The 18,161-nt window shown below is 66.0% G+C and overlaps 1 protein-coding gene across 1 annotated transcript in view; it reads left to right on the top strand.

Moving 5' to 3' along the window:
- Positions 1–18,161, top strand: part of VIL1 (villin 1) — a 30,075-nt gene continuing 11,914 nt past the window's right edge. The window contains exons 1-7 of the mRNA XM_067529458.1: positions 1–124; positions 11,865–11,959; positions 12,519–12,593; positions 13,268–13,464; positions 14,164–14,272; positions 14,940–15,050; positions 15,550–15,752. Coding sequence (XP_067385559.1) covers positions 11,885–11,959; positions 12,519–12,593; positions 13,268–13,464; positions 14,164–14,272; positions 14,940–15,050; positions 15,550–15,752 — 770 coding nt within the window. The 5' untranslated portion in view covers positions 1–124; positions 11,865–11,884. The remainder of the gene's footprint in view (positions 125–11,864; positions 11,960–12,518; positions 12,594–13,267; positions 13,465–14,163; positions 14,273–14,939; positions 15,051–15,549; positions 15,753–18,161) is intronic.

The raw sequence follows: 18,161 nt of genomic DNA on the forward strand, positions 1-18,161 counted from the left end.
GCGAGGGGCTAGCAGAGCACGGAGACGCACCGAGCCGGGGGCAGAGCAGCACCCCCCACGCCAGGCTCAAGCGCCCAAACACACCTTGGGGGGACTCGATGCGCCCCCGTCTGCGCTGCGCCAGGTAAGGGAGCGGCTGCGGGCTGCCGGACGCCCAGCTGGGCGGGCAGACCCGGCTCTAGCGCTGGCAGAGGAGGCCGGGGGGGCCGGGCAATCAGGAAATGCAGCTGGCACAGGCTGGCGTCCGTCTCTGTGTTCCTGGGGCCGAGGGGAGCCCTGCTCTGGGCCTGGGGCCCCACCATGCCGGGTGTTGCCCAACCGGGTGGCCCCCGGCCGGGTCCTGCCGCAGGGCGTGAGGGGACCCAGCAAGGTGGGCGGAACGGCCCCAGGAGCCAGCGGGCACAAGGAACGGGGTCAACCACGAGGTCCCCGTCCCCCGAGCCCTGCCTGGCCCTGAACACCGCGGGGCTGGGCGGGGATGAACTGGTTTTCAGCTGCAGCTTGACCAGTCTGTGAAGGGCCGATCTGCTGGGCTGGCCAGGGCTAGATCAGTGACCTGGGACCCCGCCCAGCCCGGTGGCACAGGGAGATATGGGGGACAGAGCGCCGTGGGCCTTTGTCTGCTGTGGCCAGGGGAGCCGGGAAAGGTGCGTCTCTGGAAGGCAAGAACCTGCTCCCGTCCGGGCCGGTGGCCTGTGGCTAGAGCCACGCATGTCCCTCCGGGCCCACCGGCTTCCAGGGGGTCTGGGCCCGGCTCTGACACGCGCCAGGCGGGTGCCGCAGGGCAGGGGACTTGCAGAGGCCGGAATGGGAGGTGCCAAGGAAAAGCCTGGTGGCTGAGCATTCCCAGCCGACGCCAAGGGCCCAGTGGGCGCTGAGTGCCTGTCCGGGCTTCCTGCTGGCCCAGGGAGCTGCCCGGCCGGGACCGGAGCCTGGGCGCTGGAGGTGCTCATGCGACCCGCCGCGGAGTCCTTGTGGCTGCTGCCCTGCCCGGGCTGGGGCACTGGTGGCACGGCCCGGCGAGGCTCTGGATGCGGCGTGGGGTGTGCTATGCGGGTGGGGCGGCAAGGTGCCAGCCGGCGTGTCATGGGGTCTGGGGCTGGTCCCGAGACGGCCCCTGCTGCCCAGGAACAAGAGTCACGCAGCTGCCCTCGTCCTGCCGGGCACCTGGTGCCACTGAACACGCCCGTCCTGCCTGCAAGGTGCTGCAGGGGCCTGGCACCGCCCTGCCGCGGCTCCGGCCCTTCCTCTCCCGCCGGAGACCCCTGGGGCTCAGCACCCCCCGTCCTGTCCAGCGCCTCTGTGGAGCCAGGAAGTAGGCAGCAGCGGGACGGGGGCAGCCCCCCGCTCACGGAAACAGCCCGTCACCCAGATCTTGGTGCCCAGCTACGCTTGGCGGCTGGGCAGAGCAGCGGGGACGCAGCGCGGAGCACGCGGGCGGGCAAGGAGGAATGGCTACGAAGCGCTTGTCTCCTCGCTAGCCCGCCCTGCCTCTTGGGCACCTGCCCCCTCAACCAGCCACGGCCGTGGGTCCCGCTCAGACACCTGGACAGCTCCCGGCGCCGGCTCCTGGCCAGGCGACCATGCCCCGCCCTGGCCTGTCTGACCCTGGCATGGTCTGCGTGGCTCCTTTTGCCCCAGGATGGAGCCGCCCACGTGGAGAAAGCGCCAGCGGGTGCAGACACAACTGCCCAGCAACCCCAGCTGCCAGGAGCCCATCCCCCTGGCGTCTCGCCCCTGCACTGGCTCCCCCGTGCTACAGAGCCCAGCGTGAGGGCTCTGGTCCAAGCGTCAAACCCCACACCAAGGGTGCGGTGCAGGTGCTGAGAGAGCCGGCAGCTTCCGTGGGCCCGGTCACAGAGCTAGGAGGAACCGGGGCGGGGTCGGGGTGCCAGGCCAAGGGGGCATCCGGCAGGAAGGGGTCTGAGCTGCGGCTGGCAGCTGTGACTGGGCAGGGAGCCAGAATGCCCACAGCAGAGCTGACGCCCAACAGCGCCAGTGCGAATCCTGGCCCTGGCCCAGGGGGCAGAGATGCCCAGGCCCTGCTCTGAACTGTGGGACCTGACCCGGGATGCCCATGGAGGCCCCTGGGGGGGGGGGCCCTGGGAAAGTCCACAGGTTGCCGCAGAGTCAACATGATAAATTGCTTGTGCGCCTTCGCTCCCCGCAGCCGAGAGGAAATGCGGGTTAATGTTTGAAGGCTCTCACGCCCGATAACGGGAAACGGCCCAGGCCCCTGGCCAGGCCGGCCTGCAGTGCGCGGCCCCGGGGCCCCGGCCCAGCCTCGCCCTGCCCCAGCCCGCAGGCCCTGGGTGCCGGAGAGCCAGCGGCACCCCCCTGCGGAGCCTCAGGCTCCTGCCCCCCGCCCGGCCCGGCACCCGCGGGATGTTGTCCCCCCAGACGCACACAGGCTGCGGAGAAGCCGGTGACACCCTCTCCATAGCCGGGGGGGCGGGCGATGAGGGGCCCAGCGCCAGCCCACGGGCCACCCTGCGTCTCCTGCTGCCGACCGCAGCTCGTACCAGCCCGGCTGGGGCTGTGCACCGACCGCGGTAACTATGCCTGGGTCCAAGCCCGGCTGCGGGTCCCCGCCACGCCTCAGAGGCTGGCTGCTTCACTTGATGTCTTCGTGTCCGGGGGAGCCAGCTAATTCCTGGCCCCATGCGCCCGCCTCTCTCTTCCCCAGTGCGCTTTGCCAGGGCTCAGCTCACTGCCTGTGGGATCATTAAACAGCTGCTCACAGGACTGACGGGACCAGGCCAGCACTGCCTGACCCCCCCACTGCCGTCCAGGCCCAGCAGCTGGTAGTGGAGATTTGGGGATGCCCAGAGCATGGGGGCTGCGGCCCTGACTATCCTGGCTGGAGGAATTTCCCATGGTCTGTTTCGAACCCAGTTGTGCTTTTGGCTTTCACAGCATCCCCTGGTGGTGCTGTCGGACCCAGCCAGGGACACTCAGCCGCCGGTGTCAGGAGCTGGCGGTTCCGGGCGCCACCCCAAAACCGTAGCTCATCAGGCACCAGGGCTCCCCTGCATTGTCGCCAGCCGGGCTGAGGGACCCCCAGCGCCCACCCACGCTGTGCTGGGAGTGGCCCAACGCCAGGGCCCCCGTCGCGCACGCGCAGTCTGGGGGTGGCCACACAAACCGCTGGCTTCCCTGCATCCCTCCTGACCATAGCAGCTCGCCCATGAGGACGTGCCGGGAGGAGCGAGGGATGCAATGAGTCAAGGTGCTTCTTCGGGGGCTCTTCGGTGGGTTTTACCATGTGCACATGGTCCCGCTTCCCTACCCCCGTCCAGCCAGCAGGGTCCTTGCTCAGAAATCTCCCCTACCCCCCACTCCCATGGGCTCTGTGCCCAAGAAGCACCGTCGCTCTGCTGCTTTTCTGGGTCGCTCCCGCATGGCCTTCTCCGGGCTTCCTGCCTGCAACACAGGGGCTGTGACCCGTCTCCTCGCCCACCCGTAGGTGCGAGCTGAGACACCCCGCTGCCCCGGGCTCAGCTCTGATCTGCCGTGCCTTGGGCGGTCACCCCCATTGTTCGTAGCTCTCTCTCCTGCATAAAGGGGCTTCATTGCTCCTTCCATGGAGTCTGACGGAAGGTGCTTAGATCCAGGACTAAGGATGGCAGGCGCGTGCGCCTTTCACCCCGACAATATCACCACTTGTCTTTTCGCCTGCACTGACGACTGGCTGCTTCGTGCGGGCAAAGGCAGGAGCCTGCTGAGGTTGGCCCAGCGTGGCAGCGCCCCGGTGCGCTGAGCCCCACCTAGGTCTCTTGTAGCTTAGCATTAGCATTGCAGCCTCAGAGACGCTAAAGTCAGAAGGGACCAGTGTGATCATCCAGTCTGACCCCTGCACTACGCAGGACACAGAACCTCACCCGCCCGCTCCTGCGACAGACCCTGCCTGTGACTGAGTTACTGACGTCCCCAGATCCTGGTTTACAGACGTCAAGGTGCAGAGAATCCACCACAAGTGACCCGTGCCACGTGCTGCAGAGGAAGGTGAAAAACCCACAGAGCCTTTGCCAATCTGCCCTGGGGGAAAATTCCTTCCCGACCCCAAATACAGGATCAGCTAAATCCTGAGCATGTGGGCAAGACTCACCAGCCAGACACCTGGAACGAATTCTCTGTAGTAACTCAGAACCCCCCATCTAACGTCCCAGCACAGGCCATGGGCATGTCTAGCACCAGCAGTCACAGATCAGTCAATGCCAAACCAGGCTGGCCCATCAGACCATCCCCTCCAGAAATGTACCAAGCTCAGTCCTGAAGCCAGCTCGGTGTCTTGCCCCCACTGCTCCCCTTGGGAGGCTGTTCCAGAACCTCACTCCTCGGATGGTTAGAAACCTGCCTCTAATTTCAAGTCTAAACGTCCTGCTGGCCAGTTTATATCCATCAGTTCTTGTGTCCACACTGGCGCTGAACAATTCCTCTCCCTCCCGGGTATTTCTCCCTCTGATGTATTTATCGAGAGCAATCAGATCTCCCCCCAGCCTTCTCTTGGCTGGGCTAAACAAGCCAAGCTCTTTGCGTCTCCTCTCATCAGGCAGGTTTTCCATTCCACGGATCATCCTAGCAGCCCTTCTCTGCGCCTGTTCCAGTTTGAATTCATCTTTCTTAAAAAAGATGGAGCCAATTGGTCTTTGGTGGCCTCATCTCCGGGGCAGCTGAGCAAATGGGACGTCCGTCCATTGCCCTGCTGACGCCCGTATCTGGACTGACTGTGGCGCCCCCCCCGACACCCTACGATTTCGGAGCATGTGATGTGATCATCTTCCCTGGCAGTTCCCGGCCCCCCATAGCAGCCGCCCTTGGCTGCAGCCCCCGGAACCATCCCCTGGGCTGGGTGGGTAGCGAGGGGTGAAGCTGCATCCCTCACCTGGCGCTGCTCTTCCTCGACTGCCGTGTTCGGGCGTCGTGGCTCCAGGCCCATTCACAGCTCGCCCGTGGGGCAGGATTGTCACCCTCCGTTCCCACCCAACCGTTTTCAGCCTCCAGATCGCTTTGGCCAGCCCGTCTCGCGGGGCACCTCGGATTCTCCGCAGAGCGGGGGCCTCCGGGATTCAGGGTGAGGACCACCTTCACCGTGTCTGCCCCAGGAAACGCCCCTCCTCCGTTAATACCCCTGGCTCCGGAGAGGCAAGGGGCCCAGGAGCGGGGTCATTCCCTGCCCAGGCGTGATCCGCCGGGCTGGGCGCACACCCGAGACTAGCACAGCAGCAAGGCGAGCGCCAGGCTGAGCGGGCCCCCAGCACTGGTCACTTGGCGCAGCCGCTCTAAGGGGGCCATGGCCAGGAGCTGTTCCCGAGCCTGCAGACACAGAAGCACGGAGCAGACACGGTCGCTCGGCACCCGAGATCCCCCCCCTGCAGCCATGTGGGGTTTATGGCCAGCTGGTCCCAGGACAGTGACGTGCTCTGGGATGCCCCTGCGGTCAGCTCCTCCCTGATCTCGGCTCTGGCGATCAGCTGCCCGGGGGGGAGACGTGGGGACCCCCCCCGGGGAAGCAGCAGCAGGGGACAAACAGATCCAAGATGCTGCCACCCGTCCAGCCAGGGGCAGAGACATCCCCAGCACCGCATGAGCAGTGAGCAGCTCACGAGACACGGTGCAGACAGGAGCCTGGGCTCCCAGCCAGCGCGGCATGTGGGGTGTAGCCAGCGAGCGGCTCTTCTCCTCCCTCCCCCCCCCCCCCGTGCTGCTCTCTGGGGAGCCCCCCAGGTGGCCAGGTCGGCTCCATTCCGGGGCCAGAACCGGTGCGTGCCACCCCGGGCCTACCACGCCGCTGGCGCAGCAAAGGCAGGGCAATTGCGGACGCGTCCGTCACGCGTGCGGGTCTAACGCCCACGGGCACGGTTGCCCACGCCCCGCAGCAGATGCCCTGTCGGCTTGGCCGGAAGCCCCGCCGCATCGACCGCTCTTTCTGGCCCTGTTCGGGGCCGGGGCCCGATTGCCCCTGGAGAAGCCGCTGCCTGGGGACGAGAGCTGCGCTGTCGCCCGCTGAGAAGCCGGAAAAATCACCAGCCAGGCCGTCGCCGTTGCTTTCCGCACAGCACATGCACCCCCACAGGTGCCGAATTTTGGGTCTTGCTGGTGGGTGCCCTACCCTGCTCCCCCGAGCCCCTGCCCCCACTCCACCCCACCCCTCACTCTACCCAGGGGACTAGTGGTTAAAGCGTGGGGCTGGAGGCCTGGATGCCTGGGTTCTTGCCTGGCTCCGGGAGGGAAGTGGGGCCTAATGGTTAGAGGGGGAGGCTGGGAACCCGGATGCCTGGGTTCTCTCCTGGCTCTGGGAAAGGAGTGGGGTCCCAGTCTCTACTGGAGCCCGGCTCTGGGGACCGGGGCTCCCTCTGCTGGCTGCCTGGGGTGCTGCAGCGGCTGAGCCAGGGGGTGTCGCGGGGACCCCACAATGAGCGCTGGGAGCCGGCAGGGTCTGTCCCACCCAAGCTGCTTTAAAGCAGGCCGAGCCCGGGGCCTGCCCTCCCGGCGGTGCCGCTTTCCCACGGCGCGCAGCAGCCCTGGGCCGGTGCGGAGCCGGGAAGCCCTGCAGGCCAGGGGCCCCTGTGCTGGCTCAGCCAGGAGATAAGATAAGAGCTGCTCACCAGCTGTAAAGCAATAAAGCAGGCCAATGCTCCCCCCCCCCCCCCAACAAAAAACCTTCCCCCCCCCCCCCCCCCCCAGGACATGCACGCTGGGGCCTCGCCGGAGGGGGCCATTTCTGGGCTGGTGACTGGAGAAACAGGCCCCCGGGCTGCATTCCCCAACACACGCTGCTGATCGAGGGGCCCCCGTGGCTCCGACAGCCGCTGACTGCAGCACATAGGCCGAGCCCTCAGCTCTGCAAAGCCAGACCCAGGTTTACACCCTTGGGCAGGACACCTGGGTCCCTGGTGGTTTCGTCCCATGCTGCGGCGGGGGGGGGGGGGGGGGGCAGGATGAGTCATGCGGCACCCCCCTGCTGATGGGGATAGAAAGCGAGAGTCCGGCGAACGCGCTCAAGGATTCTTTTGGTTTTGCTTCCCAGCGGCTGGGTAAATATTTGCCAGCCCTGCCGGGATGTGAGGCAGCAGTAACGGCCCTGAGCAAGGAGCAAGGGTCTCGAGGCGCAGCGGGGGAGGTCAAGGTTGGCTATTAGGACAAACTGTTTCCCCAGGAGGGTGGGGACGGACGGGAACGGGTTACCTGGGGACAGGGTGGAAGCTCCAGCCTTAGAGGTTTTCAAGGCCTGGCTTGGCAAAGCCCTGGCTGGGATGGTTTAGGTGGGGCTGGTCCTGCTTTGAGCAGCGGGTGGGACTATATACCTCCTGGGGTCCCTTCCACCCTCATCTGCTGGGATTCGATGACTGGGGAGACGCACCCCAATCAGCCCAGACCTGCGTGACCAGGATCAATGTGCCCCCTCCAGCCACCACCACCCTCCCCCTCCCACCGGGGGGGGCGCCTTTGCAGCTGGGTGTGTTCACGGCTCTCATAGACACCAGCAGTCGGGCTCTGGGGGCTTCTGGGCCGAACTCAGCCCCTGCCCCAGTGCAGGGTCTCGGCTGAGTCCCCGCTCCGACCCCTCTCTGCTGGCCCCACGGGAGAACAAGGCTGATGATACCGACTTGCCCTCGGGCTGCCCCAAAGCGCGGCGCGTGGGGATCGCTGCAGCCCAGCGAGCGGGTCCCTGCCTGGCCATCCTCATGTCCACAGAGCACGGCTCAGAACCGGCCGGCCCGTGCCCACGCACCACGCCGGCACCTCCCTGGCCCTCCAGGATCTCAGCGCTTCCGGCTGCAGTGAGAGCCCAGCACTGAGCCTCGCACGCCAGTTCGGAAAGGCCTGACCTGCCCCGCTCCAGCCCCACGGGGGCAGCCGGGGGGAGGGCGCAGGCGAGCTGAGTGGCTCTGTATTCGAACGTCTGCCCAGGCGCTGGTGAGTGGCAGCGTCTCGTTTTGGCGACTCAGGTGGGGCAGAGATTATTTTGTGGGTGGGGCTTGGGCGAAGACCACCTCTCGATTATTTAGTGGGCGGGGCTTGGATGAGGACCGACGCCAATTTTTTCCCCAGGCTGACTCCCACACAAGGCCTGTCCGGGTGGAAAGCTCCCATTATCCTTTGGCTGATGCTAAACTTGCAGGTTAGGCCAACAGCCAATGGGCAAAGCCGCCTTGATCGAGCTGGAGAAGTGCATTGTGGGAAACATAGTCCGGGATGCAGAGGACTCCCCGGCTGCGTATTCAGACGGGCACCAGAAAGGACATAGTGGAGAGCTTGTGTTAAACGAGCCAGCATGTAGGTGTGACCTTCTGCTGGCTGGGATCAGAACAGCCCAGCTGTGTGTCATAGGCCATGTCCTGCTAGACCTGATGGAGATTCCCCTTTAGCTCAGACAGCAGGAACCTGGGATGTTGGAGCAGGAGGAGCTGCGTTTTAGCCCGGCTGTTGCTGTGAAGCTCCCAGCAACGTCACTGTCCGGCAGACAGACGTGTTGTTAGCCGAGTACTTATCCGGTGTCTGAGGCTGTGCTGGGAGGCGTCTGTAGGAACAAACACCAGCCGGCACTTCCCTTGCTCACGATTTCCAGGCCTGCTTCCAGCCAGTCCTGTGCCCCCAGGAGCACTGTCTTTGCCCCCATTCAGGGCCACGTTCCTGGCTGTTGCCCTTGCTGTCTGTGGCCCTGCTCTTTGCTTGTTTTCTACGTCGGCCCCACACAGACGCAGCCCAGCCCCTACATCTGCATCTCTCGGCTCAGCTGCTCATCAACCTTGCAGGTGTCATGGTGCCTTGGGCGTTGGCTTCCACTATCTCCCGCTGTCTTGGGGCTTAATGGGGCTTCTTCCCTTCAGCCTGAACGACGGCCAGCGAGCACAGCCGGCCGGAGCGCGGCTGCGTCTGATGCCTGCCACTGACACCGTCCAGCGTAACAGTGCAGCCCACAAAGAATTCAACCCTTTGCCGGGCAGTGCTTCCTCAGGGGTTAAATGCCTGGAAGACGCGCTGTCCACCCAACGCAGGCACAGCCCAGCAGTGTTGGAGGGGGCCGGAACTGAACCTGGGGTCCCCCCCTCCCCCAATTGTAAGGCAGTTCAGATCCCAGCCGGAGCTCGACAGCCTGGGCCTGTCCCGAATTCACAGAGAATCGATAGCGCCCAGCGCAGGACGGCAGCATTCGTTGCCTCCAGCCAGAGCAGCCGGCAGAGCCTCCGGGGCTGGTTTATCCTGGAGACCTGCTTCCGTTTTCCGGCTCACCCTGGTAGCGAAGCTCCGCCACCAGCCCAGAGCCTGCAGCACCTGGGCTCCCGGGGGCGTCCCAGCCACGCACCAGCCCGGCCGGGGCCTGCCTGTCCTTACGCGGGCTGTTAACTCAACTCCGACTCAGGCACGTCCGTGACCCGCCCGCACCCCCCAGCCTGCGCAGAGCCCCCGCGTTCCCCTTCAGGCCCGGGCACGGGGCAGTGCTGCCACGCTCTGGTTTCAGGATGCAGCGGGGGGGGGGCTCCCGACAAGGGCACCCAGTGGAGCTGCCGAGGGCCACGCCGGAGCCGCCCGGCCCCCCCCAGCCCCGGCTAGAGGCCTCGCAACTTCAGTGCCAGGGAGGAGCAGACACCGCGTGCCCCCTTGCCCCCCCCCACGCCCGGCAGGCTCTGGCCGTGCGCCCCCCGACGGCGACGTTGCCCTGCTGAGCCCCGGCACCGCGCCGTTCGGCTCCAGAGCCCCATGGGAACCTGGCCCAGGAGCCATTCCAGGTGCCTCCCGCTGCGGGGCCGAGGCCGGGGCGTGGCCTGGGGACAGATCTGGGCCGAGATAGCCACGCCCGGGCCCCAGGCCATAAACGGGGAGTAACGGTGCCAAGGCAGAACTGGGAAGCTCCCAAGGGACCCAGGGACCTTGGTTCCCAGGCTCCTGCCCTTATATGGCGAAGGCAGGCCCGGGCGAAGGAGGGGCCGAAGGTCGCCCGTCTCCGTCTCCGGCAGGGGAGCACTTTGCACAGGTACCAGCTGCCTCCAAGCTGCTGCCTGCCTCGCCCGCGCTGAGCTCGCCCCGCAGGAGAGGTAAGGGGCCGGCGGCGGGCCATTGGCACCTTGGCCTGCCCCCTGCCAGCCCAGCACGTCCCCTTGCCCAGCCCCGAGCAGCTGGGCCCCACCGGCCAATGCTGTCCGGCCCCCTCGGTCCCCAGGGCGGGGGCAGGTGGGAAGTGGAGGCCCCTCACGGATGGTTTTTGAGGGTGCACTGCTGAGGATATAGGGCCTGATCCGGAGCGCTGGTGCCTTTGCACTGACATTATTGGGCTTTGGATCGGGTCCACCTGGGGGAGTAGAAACCCCTTCAGTCGCGCCCTCAGAGGGGCAGGCGCCATCCCCTGACAGGTGCCAATGGCCAGCCCCACCCCCACCCCTGCCGGGACGCATGGCGGCACCCCTGCCCACGACTCTCAGGGGTGACAGCTGGCAGCCGGCGTTCCCGTAGGGAGCGTCTCTGCAAACCAGCCCCCAGGCAGCCCCGGGGCAGGAGCAGTGTCTCCTTGCTACAAGTGGGGAAACTGAGGCAGGGGGTCTTGGGGTCGGGATCGGCAGGTGGCTGAGATCAGCTGGCGGAGACACCTGGGGGCAGGTTCCTCAGGGGCTGATGGGCCCTGGGCGCTGGTTCACGTCACTGTGCAGGCGCCGGGCGGAAGTTGGGGGGGGGGTCCTGCTGTTGGGTGCAGCTGAACGGGGAAGCAGGCAGGGGGGATGCGTGGGTTGGGTCGGTCCGAGCTGGGGGGGGGAGGCCGGGGAGCAAGCTGACCCCCAAATCCAGAACAACAGAGCCCAGAGGGGCTGTGGCCATGCCTGGGGCGGGGCGAGCAGGGCGGGACACTCACCTCCCGTGGGTAACCGCCCCCAGCCTGGGCGGCTTTGGGCGTCAGGTCCGGAGCCAGGTCAAAGCCACTGAAGCCGCAATTGTGCCCCAGGATCTCTGGCTGGGGCCAGGCGTCCGGGCTCCCCACCCTCACCCCCAGGAGCCAGCACGTCCCACGCAGGAGGCAGCCACCCCCGGCCTCTGGCACGTACCTGTATCAGCCCGGCTGGGCCCACGCGCCCCAGCAGACGGGCCCCGGCTGGCAGAGAGCACAGGGGGCAGGCGGCTCACAGCACGGAGGCCTGGCCACACGCCGTCCCGTGCCAGCGTGGCACCCCACGCCACGCCCCAGTGGGCTGTAAAACCCCGGGGAGACGCTAGCTGGGCTGGGACTGGGCATTAAACCAGGGGCTAAGGGTCCCAGCCAGCACAGGGAACGCCCGGGGGCACTGCCCACGCTGCCTGCCCAGGGACCCCGGCCCAACCAGCCTGCTGGCTCCCTGGTGAGAGGTGGGGGGCCCCCCCTCTCCCCGACCGCCGGGGGCCTGACTGTTGCCCTCCCAGGCTGGCCATAGGGCAGCTGCTGGGCTGTGGCAGAGATGCAGAGCAGGCCGTGGGGCCCGGGGCCAGCCCGGCAGGCGGGCACCGCTGGGAACAGGGGAGGAGGGGGGCAGTTGGCTCAGCAGCTCCCCCTGGGGCAGGGCGGGAGCCACAGCTGGGTAAGCGGGACCCGGGGGGGGGGGGGGGGGGGTGTGTGAACAGAAGACACTCGGGAAAGGTGCCGGCGCCAGACCAGGGACACTTCGGGTTCTGGGCAGAACCAGGGCCAGGTCCAAGGACCAGATGTGACGGTGCCAACCCGCCCTCCGCCCTCCCAGACACGCACTGCGTGAGGTCAGCACCAGCTCTGGGGGGAGCCGGACCCAGAACCGAGCCCCCTCCCTCCCCCCCCGGGCTGGGGCTCGGCTCAGCATCTCCCTGTTATTAACGAGTGCTAACGAGGGTGTCGCCAACGCTGCCCCCCCCCCTCCCCGTAGGACCCCGCCCGCTGCCCGCCATGCCGGAACTCACCGCCAAAGTCACCAGGACGCTGAACCGAACCGTGCCCGGCTTGCAGATCTGGAGAATCGAGGTGGGTGGCGGGGAGCCAGCGGGGGGCAGGGAGGGTGCGCGGGACTGGCCTCGCCCGTCAGCACGGGCAGGGGACGCGGCCTCACCCCAGACTCAGCAGCCAGCAGGGGCCACCCCCCCACCCCCGTCCCCGAGGCCAAGGGCTCCTCTGGGGCCACCGGTGCCAGATGGGCTCCGACGCGCCCCACGGAGCTGCTCACCCCCATGCTGTGATGTGGGGTCCCCTCGGGGGCGTGGCAGGGTGCGGCCCTGCAGGGGCCAAGAAGGCCATTGCCTGCGGTCGGTGTCCTGGGTGCCAGACAGGCCCCTTGTGGGGCTGACCCCCCCATAACACGGGCCGGGAGAGACCCCGGCTCTGGGGGACGTCAGGCTGCCAAAGGGGTTAACCCAGCCGCAGCGCGGGAGGTCAGGCAGGGAGCGCAGGCAGCTGGCCCCGGGGGGCGGGGGGGGGGCACCCGGGTCCCTGGACCGACCCCGCAAGCCTGGGGCGCCTGCGCCAGTTTGCCACGGGCAAGGGGGGGTCCCCGGACTCAGGGCCGCTCGTTTCTTTCCCTTTCCAGAAAATGGAGATGGTGCCGGTGCCGTCCAAAAGCTACGGGAACTTCTACGAGGGGGACTGCTACGTGCTGCTCTCGGTACGGGTCAGTGCCGGGCCTGGGACGGAGCCAGGGGTCGGGGGGGGGGGGGGCGAGGAGCGGAGCCCTCCAGCGTGTGGGAGGCTCAGTCCTCCTGAGCGGCCAGCTGCATGGGTGGCCCAAATGCCCAAGCGGGTGGCAAGCTGGGCAATGGGGCAGCCCGCGGCCTCGCCCCGTGGGGGAGCGGAGTGGGGCAGGGTTACCTGACCCCCGGCAGGGTGTGTGTGGAAGAGCAAGGCAGGGAGCGGGCTGGGGTAAGCGGGGGCGTTTGCCAGTCTGGGCGAAGGTAACAACGGGGGAACGGGCTGTAATATTTTCAGGCGGCCGGTTTGCGCCTCAGTTTCCCCGGCGTGCTCCACTGATACGGGGCCCACGGCCCGGCGAGCGGGACGCCAGCCCATCTGCGTCGTGCCCTGCCCCGCGTGCACACCGGCTCCCGCCACCCACGGGGCAGCGCCACGGCGCACAGGGGAAACTGAGGCACCGGCCAGCCTCATCGAAATATTACAAACGAGGCCCTGCGCCGTCCCGGTGAGCGGTGTGCACGTGTGTGGTGCCGCAGGCGTGAGCCTGGGCGGGGCCAGGCCCGGGTTACAGCGAGCGGGCCAGCCTGGGCCCCCGGCCCCTGTGCGTCCCCGCAGCCCCGCCTCTGACGCCGTGTCCTTTGGCCGCAGACACACAAGAGCGGGAACAGCTTCACCTACGACCTCCACTTCTGGGTGGGCCGGGAGTCGGCGCAAGACGAGCAGGGGGCGGCTGCCATCTACACCATGCAGCTGGACGAGCAGCTGGGCGGGGCGGCCGTGCAGCACCGTGAGGCCCAGGGCAACGAGAGCGAGGCCTTCCGGGGCTACTTCAAGCAGGGCCTCACGTACGTAGGGCCCGGGGGGGGGGGGGGGGGCCGCTCTGAACCCCCCAGACCCGTGTGCCCCCCGCCAGCAGTGCCGGGACACACCCCGTTGTTGCCCCCTACGGGCTGGCCCAGGACACACAGGCAGCCCCGCGCTCTCGGGCCTGGGTTCGAGCCCCGCCGCCGCTCAGGGCGGGGAGAGCAGCTCGGCCGCGGCCCCCTCCAGCCGCAGCTGGGACCGAGGCCCCCGAGATGGGGCTGGTGGGATCCAGAGCCCGCGGGCTGGGCCCTGGTTGAAGGCAGCCGCCGAGCAGTGCCCGCCAGGCAGGGCTGGTAGGGGGGCGGGTGCCCAGGCCAGGGTAGGGCCCGCTCCCTGCAGAACAGCAGGTTTCTGTTCCCGGGGGACTCAGTTTCCCCAGGGACGGCGACTCGCTGGGACAGGAGCTCAGGCACCGGCTACCTGGGCTGAGAGGAAGCAGTGGCTAGTGGCTAGAGCAGGGGAAGGGGAGCCAGGACTCTGGGTAAATAACCCCCACGACCCCCACTCTCTGTGCGAGATCCCTGAACATCAGCCGAAGGGGGAGAGAGATCCTGGAAAAACCTCCCCTGGGGGGAGGGGAGACTTAACCCTTTCATGTCTGCAGAGCCCTGGGCGGGCGGGGGTCCCGGCTGCAGGGCCCTGGGGCTCCCAGCGCTGACCCGGCTTTCCTCTCCCCCCAGCTATAAGAAGGGCGGCGTCGCCTCGGGGATGAAACACGTGGAGACCAACACATACAACGTGCAGCGGTTGCTGCACGTGAAGGGCAAGAAGAACGTGGTGGCTGGCGAGGTGGGTGAGGGGCTGGCACGAGCCCCCTCGGGCGCGGCAGCACGCTGGCTTCGGGCAGACGCCCCCGCAGCTTAACCCGGGCTCCCGGGGCCCTTTGCCACGAGCCGGGCTAGTAGCCCAGAGCCAGCTCAGGCCAGGATATACGCGGGCCCCTGGCCTTTCAGCTGTAGCTTCTCCTTCACTTCCTGTCCTAAATGTTTGCAGGGAGCCACTGTGCCTCGTTAGCTCGCAGCCCCGCCCCTCCCTGGAGGCGGCTGCATTTCAGCCCTGGGCGGGTAATCCCTGCGCAGCGTTGCCGTGCGGCTGTCGAAGGGCTGCCACGCTCCACACCAGAGGCAGCTGCATTTTAGGGGGGGGGGGTCTGTGGCCATGAAGCAACAGAAGCTAATGTAACTCGAGGTAAAGGGGGAACCAAGTCACGGTGGATTCATATCAGGGGAAGCCCGACCAGGAGCTGCTAGGCACTGGGGAATAATGCTTCCTGCTGCGCAGTGGACTCCAAACTGCTTTGCTGTGTGTCATAGGCCCTGTACTGCTACCAGCTTGTGGAGATTCTCCTTTAACTCCCCTCTCAGGGAGAACCCTTTGGAGCTAGAGAACCCAGGAGCCCTGCTCCCCCTCCCCCTTCCCTGTGCTCCCCCCTGACCTGGCTGCCCTTCTCCTGCAGGTGGAGATGAGCTGGAACAGCTTCAACCGGGGAGACGTGTTCCTGCTGGACCTGGGCAAGCTCATCATCCAGTGGAACGGGCCGGAGAGCAACCGGGCCGAGAGGCTGAAGGTACCAGGGCAGCGTCCCAGCTGGGTGGGGCCAGAGCCCCCAGGGGCCTGCGTGAGCGCTGGGCGGCCTCTGATGCTAGGACCCTTCACCCAGCCCCTGCTGGTTACTGAGTGGGGCCCAGAGGAGTGAGACCTGGTGGGGAGGTGACCCCCTGGGGGCTCCCCAGCTGACTCGATTCCCCCACATCACCGGCACCTCTTCCTGGTCGGGTGGGGCCTAGATGGGACCCCACCAGGGCCTCCACATGAGGGGGAAGGGTATACTTTACCGGGGCCCGGAGGCCCTGATCGAGGGGAACCCTGACTACATTTCACACTGCAGCAGCTCTGCCGGTGCCCCTCAATCCCGACCCACAGCCCCCCGCTTTCCCAGCGCTGCCCACCCGCTCCCGACCTCCCGCCCCCGCTATGATTCCATAAATCAACTCCCTGGCGGCTGCCGCCCGGCCCGGGTTGCTCTGACACGTGGCGCTGGCCCCGGGGCCTGTTTTGTGGTGCAGGGCATGAACCTGGCCAAGGACATCCGGGACCGCGAGCGGGGCGGGCGGGCCCAGGTGGGCGTGGTGGACGGCGACGACGAGGCGGCCTCCCCGGGGCTGATGAAGGTTCTCACCCACCTGCTGGGGGACCGGCGGGAGATCAAGCCAGCCATCCCCGACACCGTGGTGGACCAGAAGCTGAAAACCTCCCTCAAGCTCTTCCAGTGAGTCACCGGGGGAGGAGTGGTCGGCCCCGTGGGGGGGGAATCCCCTGCACGGGAAGGGCAGGTGTGACCTCCCCCCCCAAGACTCTCCCACCCCCAGACATGCCCCCACTGCATCTTATCTGAGGCTAAAAAGGACTTCAGTCCCCAGGGCCATCAATCCACCCCCAAATTCACTCCCCAAAGCACTAGCTGGCTAGCAGCCTCCTGCAGCCGTGAGTTCCACCAGTTAATCCCCTATTGCAATGTATTCCCCTTTCTCCAGTCTCCCTATTACACCTTCTTAATGGCCGGTTGCACCTCCTGGTGCTTGCACCATGACATACTCCTACAGACACAGCTGGAACAGCTGCAGAACGGGAGAGGCTTCCATAAGAAAACACGACCACAGTTACGTACTGGACGCCCCTTGACATGCCCAGCCCCCTCGAGGGGATAGTCCCAGGAGCTACGCCCCCCCCCCCAGGGCTTTTCCCCCAGTAACACAAGTCTTGCCATGCCACCTTCCTAAAGCCAGTCAGGAATCTGCACCCACTGGGCAGCTTTTCCGTCTCCACTGCGGCGTTTGCACAAGGGGCAGGAGAATTGTGACTAGCCACGCTCCTGCGTCCTGCGGGCGGGGGCCAGGCCCCGTTGTGCTTGGCCCTGCACGCCAGCCTCTTCCCTGGGGGGGCAGGGCCGTGGGGATGCGCGCTGGGTTATTCTGGATGCTCAATTCCTTCTCTTTATGACGGCTGGAGTTCTCCACCCAGTGGGACACGGACGCGGGCCCCAGGGTCCCGAGCCAGCAGCTCTCTAGCTGCGGGACGGCTGCTGGACCGTGGTCACCGGCTCTTTTAGATTTTTGGTGTCACTTGGCTGCTCTCTTCCTGTCTGGCCGCTTCGGAGACAGCTCGGTTCCCCGAGATGGAGCAGCAGCTCCCAATTGTCTTCCCAGCAGGAGCTGGGCTGGACTGTGGCCAGTGGGGCTGGCGGTGTTGATCTGTAACTAGCCCAGCCCCGCACCGTAACACAGAGCTGCTCCGGTTGTGTGTCTGCCAGGGCTGCTCTTTGTAGCTGGCGCCCTGATACTGTCTACATGCGTCCACTGCACCCGCGTAGGCATTTACGCCGGCTTGGAGCTGCCGGGGAGTTGAGCGTGAGGCTGGACTCTGTGACAGTGCCTGCCACGGCCAGGTTTGCCCCAGGAACATATTTAGCAATGAGCTTAAATCGCCTGAACCTGAGCAATAGCCATTGGCATCTCAGTCTAAGCCGGGTCTCTCCCATTGCTGAGGGTTGCACGCGTTTTCTGGTCTGTTTGCAGTGTGAACGGCTCACGGGTTGCTAGGAGAGCTTCGTCTCTCTCCCGTGTCATTAAGCTGTTTACGTTCCACGCCGATTTGGATTTTTCCATTTTTCTTTGTAACCGGGGCCATCAGGGCGTACCAGGCCGTTGTCTCAGAGACCATCTCGATTATGCCCATCCGCGCCATCCTCTTTCAGTCAGTCTCCGCTCTGCAGAGCAGCGGGTAGAAATCCCGCGAGGTGTCTGCGCTGGTGGGCTCTGCGTTCGTTGTCTCTTAAGGCAGTTTGTGGTGGATCTCCTGGCAAACGTCCAACATCACCAAATAGTCCAGCGAGTGCCTCTCGCTTTCTCACCCGCTGTGGCTGCCAACTGCTGGCTGTGCTCCTTTCATCACACCCACTCTGAGCGCAAAGCTGGCATCTGGGCACGTTGTTTCGGCGGTGAACCGGCCCCAGAATCCGGACTCAGCGCTGTACCGAGCGACGGCAGCGCTGGGCAGGGTTGCAGGTGATTTTAAATCCCCTCTGAGATGCTTGTGATGGCGGCACCCAAGTCAATTTCAAAGTCAATAGCTCAGGCGGCTTTGCACGCTGCACAGCTGTGACGAGGGTTCAGTCGCTCGCTGGTTGCAGCTGCTGTGAAAGGTTTTTGTCTGTGAACCCCACAGCAAGCCTGGCTCTGATATGTTCGTGTTTCACCGTCTAAAATCAGAGTGTTCAGCCAATGTGGGCAGAACTCAGAGACGCTAAGGTCAGAAGGGACCAGTGTGATCAGCTAGTCTGACCCCCTGCACAATGTGGGCCACCGAGCCTCACCCGCCCACTCCTGTGATAGACCCTGACCTCTGGCTGTGTTATTGAAGTCCTCAAATCATGGTTTAAAGGCTTCAAGGTGCAGAGGATCCACCAGCAAGTGACCCATGTCCCGTGGTGCAGAGGAAGGTGAAAAACCCCAGAGCCTTTGTCAATCTGCCTTGGGGGAAAATTCCTTCCCGACCCCAAATACAGGATCAGCTAAACCCTGAGCATGTGGGCAAAACTCACCCGCCAGACACCCAGAAAGAATTCTCTGTAGTAACTCAGAACCCCCCATCTAACATCCCAGCAGAGGCCGTTGGCATG

This window comes from Emydura macquarii, unplaced genomic scaffold (genome assembly GCF_026122565.2).
Source record: "Emydura macquarii macquarii isolate MOO-44397 ecotype Brisbane River unplaced genomic scaffold, CSIRO-AGI_Emac_v2 contig_2988, whole genome shotgun sequence".
Lineage (NCBI taxonomy): Eukaryota > Metazoa > Chordata > Testudines > Chelidae > Emydura > Emydura macquarii.